At 52.9% G+C, this 5,168-nt stretch overlaps 1 protein-coding gene across 2 annotated transcripts in view; it reads right to left on the bottom strand.

Moving 5' to 3' along the window:
- Positions 1–2,195: 2,195 nt before the first annotated feature.
- The window catches only part of COLGALT1 (collagen beta(1-O)galactosyltransferase 1), a 22,111-nt gene continuing 19,138 nt past the window's right edge, over positions 2,196–5,168 (bottom strand). For both annotated transcript variants that reach the window (XM_010845638.1, XM_010845637.1), the window contains 3 exons: positions 4,926–5,053; positions 3,954–4,160; positions 2,196–3,773 (listed from right to left, as the gene is read on the bottom strand). In XM_010845638.1, coding sequence (XP_010843940.1) covers positions 3,506–3,773; positions 3,954–4,160; positions 4,926–5,053 — 603 coding nt within the window. In that variant the 3' untranslated portion in view covers positions 2,196–3,505. The remainder of the gene's footprint in view (positions 3,774–3,953; positions 4,161–4,925; positions 5,054–5,168) is intronic.

Genomic DNA, 5,168 nt, shown 5'->3' with positions numbered 1-5,168 from the left:
GCAAAGGAGAGATCCAAGTTAGATAACAAGATGCATACGTATGTGCTCAGTCACCCAGTTTTGTTCAACTGTTTGCGACCCCACGGACTATAGCCCACCAGGCTCCTCTGTTCATGGGATTTCCCAAGCAAGAATACTGGAGCGGGTTGCTAGTCCCTTCTCTAGCAGGATCTTCCCAACCCAGGATCAAACCTGAGTCTCTTGCGTCTCCTGCCTTGGCAGGTGGGTTCTTTACTGCTGTGCCACCTGGAAAGCCCCATAGACAATTGGACTGTTGTTGTTCAGTGGCTAAGTCATGTCTGACTCTTTGCAACCCATGGATGTAGCATGCCAGGCTTCCCTGTCTTTCACTATCTCCCAGAGTTTCTCCAAATTCATAGTCACTAATGCTATCTAACCATCTCATCCTCTGCTGCCCTCTAAATAAAATTCTGGTTCTTAGGCATCACCTCCAAGATTCTGACCCCTTCAGTTTGGAAACAGAGCCTAAGAATCTACATTTGAATCAGAGACATTTCATAGCAAAGGAAATTTTACTCACGCCAGGAAGAAGTCTCTTCTAGAGGCTCATGTCTTCAAGAGGCTGAATGGAATTGGGTGTGACTGTGGACTTTTGGGGCCAAATCATTCTTTGTTATGGACCTTCTCCATGCACTGCACGGTGTTTAATTTCTGTCCACCAGATGCCAATGGCACCCACCCCCAGTCATGACAACCAGAAATGTCTCCAGACATCACCAAATGTCCTGGAGAGACACAATCCAATCCAATAGTGACCCACCAAATTTTAAAATCTTAATTTAACCCCTAAGAGTTAAAAATAAGATATGGAAACATCACTTGCAACAGTAACACATGAGAAATGATTCCAGTGTTTGATGAGAGGGGACTGGACACCCTGGTAGACAAACCATGAATAGTTAGGCTTTAACAAGAGTAAATAAGATAGTCTCTACTGAATCATCAAGCGTTCATTTCTGTTAACCCAGCAATCTCATCTGTATCAACTTACCCAACTGAAATAAAAAATCCAGTAGGAAAGATGTGTTGTACAATGCTGTTCACTGCCGGACTGTGATATTCTTCAGTCAGGATGATTAAGTAAATGGTGGTCCATCCTGATTATGGTATTTTTTATTATATGTAACAATCCAAAAAGAGCTGGTAGGTGCCTGAGCTGATTAGAATGTCCACAATATGCTGTTTTGTTTTTTTTTTTCCAATATGCTGTTAAACTTAAAAAGAACCTTGACAGGAGAGAGAAAAAAAAAAAAAACCTGGGTACAATTTGATCCTGTGTTTCTGAAATAAAAATGTGTTGTGTGGGAGAAAATACAAGCAGGTTGTAACAGAGTTTATGTAATATGAAACTTCTTTTTTCAAAACATGTATATATTTGCACCATGCACATGGTAAGACTGAAAAGGTTTGTCACCAGAAAGTTAAGTTGTTGTCTCTGAGGAGGTGTGATTTAATTTTGCTTTTTTCAGTTTGCTTAGCTGTAAATTCTCATTTCTTCACTAGAATCACACACCATCTGTTATTTTGTAAAAGCCTCTGGTATATGCCTGCAAGCCCTAAGGGCTTAAGAATCTTGAAAACTTTTAAGTATTCGACCCAGAAAATGTACATGTTGTTGAGGGTTGATAAATGCCCCACCTCCCTCATCTGGAGGCCGGGACCACTCTAAGGTCGATGCTATATATTGTTCAGCCTCATCTAAGGTCCCCAGTTACTGGTAGTTAAGTTAATGGCTCACTGTCAGAGTCGGACACAACTGAGCGACTGAACTGAATGGCTCACTGGCGACCCCTGCAGGACTCCTTCCCGCTCTTCTTTACGTCACCCTGGGGGCTACCTGGGGGTCATCTCTTGGATAACTCAGGTCCTCATCTCAGGGTCTCTTTTTTGGAGACTCCAAACTATGACAGCACTCTCCTCACTCTGTCATCTGAGACAGTCCTGCAGCTGCCCCTATAGGCCAGAGTGCGGCTGGCCATCTGTCATCCCTGCGCTATTCTGGGTGTTTCACGGGGCGCCCTGGGATACCGGCTCTCATTCCGCCCTCACCAGCCTCACTGGCTCCCCGCCAGCACCTGGTCTCCTCCCACATCTTGGTCTGAAGCAGGGGGTGGCGAGTGTGGGTGGTGTGTAGGCGATGAGCAGACCATCGGGCCAAGAAGGGAACACAGATGTATGTGAAAACCCAACCAGGAACATTTAATAAAAAAATAAGCAAGTTATCCAGGACCTGACCGGGACAGCAGTTAGTTACCCCTCAGAGGACAAGGCACTGCTGGCCGGTTCTGACATTCGTCTCAGGCTTGAAGGCACGGTGAGTCCTCCAGGCTGTGCTGGGGGACGTCCTGCCCAGGCCATGGAGAGCGCCCCAGTGCAGCGGAGCCCGTCCGAGGCCCCAAACACATGATCCCACCAGAGGCTTGGACAAAAGAATGCCATCAAGCAGGTAGACCACACCTGAGATGCAGGGCAGGGCGGCCAAGCAACCGAGGACAGGGGCGTCCTCACCCCCTCCAGGGGGGCTGGGTCTAGGGGAGCGCTGCAAGAGGACATGGGGTCACGGAAACGCGTGGCTCTCCCTGTTGAGGGAAGAGTCACCCCTGCTCCTGGGCAGTGGCGGGGGGGATGTTATATACACACATTCCAGGTGACGGGGGTGGTGCACCAGAGGAGTCAAACTTAGCCCCACCGGGAGTTCGCGAGGTCAGGCACACAGCAGGCACTCAATAAGTGCTTGCTGCATGAAGAAATGGAAGGACTCATCTATCTCTGTGGGGGTATCAAATGGTGACTGAACAGCTGTCATCCTGCTTTCTGCATCACTACTGCAGGAGATGCTCTCTGGATGTGTGGAGAAGAAACCAATTAGAGTGAAAAGCACCTTGATTATCTTCAGCCCTAGCACCACGCTCAGCTCCCGGCACACAGCAGGCACTCCATAAATGCACCGAGTCAGTAAGAGCTTTTGTGTCACAAGTACCGGGCACAAAGTCGGTGTTCAGTATGTGTTCAAATAAGTGAAAGTCTGCCTCACTTGTCCCAGAGCCTGGGATGGTGCCTTGCATACAGTAGGCACTCAATAAATACTCGCATGAATTGAAACAGTGAATGTGTATCACTAGGGCGTGATTCTTGACGGGGGATCGATAACACTTGATGACTGACTCCATCACTGATGGAGGGAGTAATCAAACCTCATTCACTGCCAGAGCAAGGGAACCTGGCACCCTGTGACCAATCCAAGTGTTGGGTGCACCCAGAGATGAACAGTTCCCACCCAGTCCGCCTGGCATACAGTAGGCACTCCATTAATGCTGCCTGCGTGCACGTGATTGCTGAGCAAGAGCCGGCTGGACGCTGCCCTGTGTGGGGAGCCCTCCGGGGCCTGCCAGGGGCCACAGGGGCCCCGCCGTCCCCAGTGGGTGTGTGGGGGCCAGGCCAGCAACCGCTGCTTTGGCTCCACGGCCACCGCCCCTCAGAGCTCTCAGAGCTCATCCCGGGCGGCACTGTCCAGCGGGGACTGGAGCACGTCGGAGTTCTTGGCCTCGCGGCTCAGGGCCTGCTGTTCCCGCATCTTCTGGGACTTGGCGCGGTCCCAGTCGGTCTTGACGTGCTCGTTGTTCCACACGACTGAGGTCTCTGTGTCGCTCACGTACCCGTCGTCCCCTGTGTAGTGCGTGGGGTAGATGAGCAGGGGCTCCACGGAGAAGGCGCGCAGGTCCCGAGGGGAGAAGTGGGCCTTGTATTCAGACCTGCAGGGGAGGAGCGGGGTGGGGGTGAGGCAGATGGAGACAGAAATGCGTGGCGAAGGGGACTCATGAAGGAAGCGGTAGAGAAGCCCCCTCCTGGGGCCCGCGAGCCTCACGTCCCCTACCCAGGCCAGCTGCACTGCAAGACCCCAGCTCCCCTTGCCCACTGCTGCCCCCTCTCACACTGGGTGCTTGTCGAACATGACTGGCAAGAACTCGTCCACCGGCAGCATTTTGGAGAGCGGCCGGGCAGCCAGCAGCTTGCGGGCGCCTTGCAGGGAGATCACGTAGGCCAGGGTCCAGTACGAGTAGTCGGCCTCCACCAGGTTCCTCACGCGGGGCACAGCCTTCTCAGGGTGCTCCACCTGCATCCGCTTCCGGCCCACGTAGCTGGGGTGCAGAATGGGGGCTCTGTCACCCTCCGCCTGTCTACCTGCCCAAGAGTGCTAACGCAGGGAGCCACTGAGCCACTGTCAGACCCTGGGGTAGGGGGAGCTGGGGAGCACTGAGGAAGCTGGTGTGACTGGACTGGGTGAGAAGAGGCCCACAGAGGTCTAGGGCCCACAAGGAGGAGAGTGGTACTGAGAAGGAAGCTTCTCTGGGTTCAGGGGGCAGTGGGACGGGTGAGCAAGGTGGTGGATTCAGGTGAAGCGGTCAGGGGGAAGGGGACCCATTACTACTCATTTTAATGACACTGGTGAGTCTGAGGCTCAGAACCTGGATCAGGGCTCTGCACAGCAGCGGGGGGAAGCAGGGTGGGATGAACCAACCCACCTACATGAGACTGTTCTGGAAATACGTTGGCCACCCTCCACCTAGTACTGGTCTAAGACCCAGGCTCCCTTGGCCACACCCCACACTCGGCACCAAAGGCTCCGCCCTGCTCCCAAGCCTTGACCACACCCACCCAGGCCACACCCCCAAGTCCTTTAGCCACACCCACAGGGTTCCAGGTTAAATCTTAGCCACACTGGCTAAGTAAGAGGAAGGCCCCAGTCAAGTCTCCAAGCCCTGAGAAACAGCTGGCAGGCTTCCAAGACCCCCGACTTCCAGGTCAAGTATGAGTCCTCCTGCCAAGCTCCCACAAGACCCAACCTATTAACCTGCAAAGGCCCTCAGAGCTAGTCTCCAGGCCACCACGCAGGCCCGACTCACATGAGGTCCCAGTCCAGACCCTCCCGCTCCACATCCTGCATAAGGTTCATCAGTCGCCTCTTGAAGAAGATCTCGAAGCGTAGGTCATCCTCAAACACGAGTGATTTCTGCAGCCCGCGGTCCACAACCTGAGGGAGGAGGCCCACTGAGATCCTGGACAAATCAAGCCCAGGCCTGACCCCAAAGCCAGTTCTGCTTCAGAGGTCTGGGGCACCAGGAAAAAAGCAAAACACACACACACAC

Source organism: Bison bison, unplaced genomic scaffold, assembly GCF_000754665.1.
Source record: "Bison bison bison isolate TAMUID 2011002044 unplaced genomic scaffold, Bison_UMD1.0 scf7180017864221, whole genome shotgun sequence".
NCBI classification, from domain to species: domain Eukaryota; kingdom Metazoa; phylum Chordata; class Mammalia; order Artiodactyla; family Bovidae; genus Bison; species Bison bison.
This window is presented reverse-complemented; position numbering and strand designations above follow the sequence as displayed.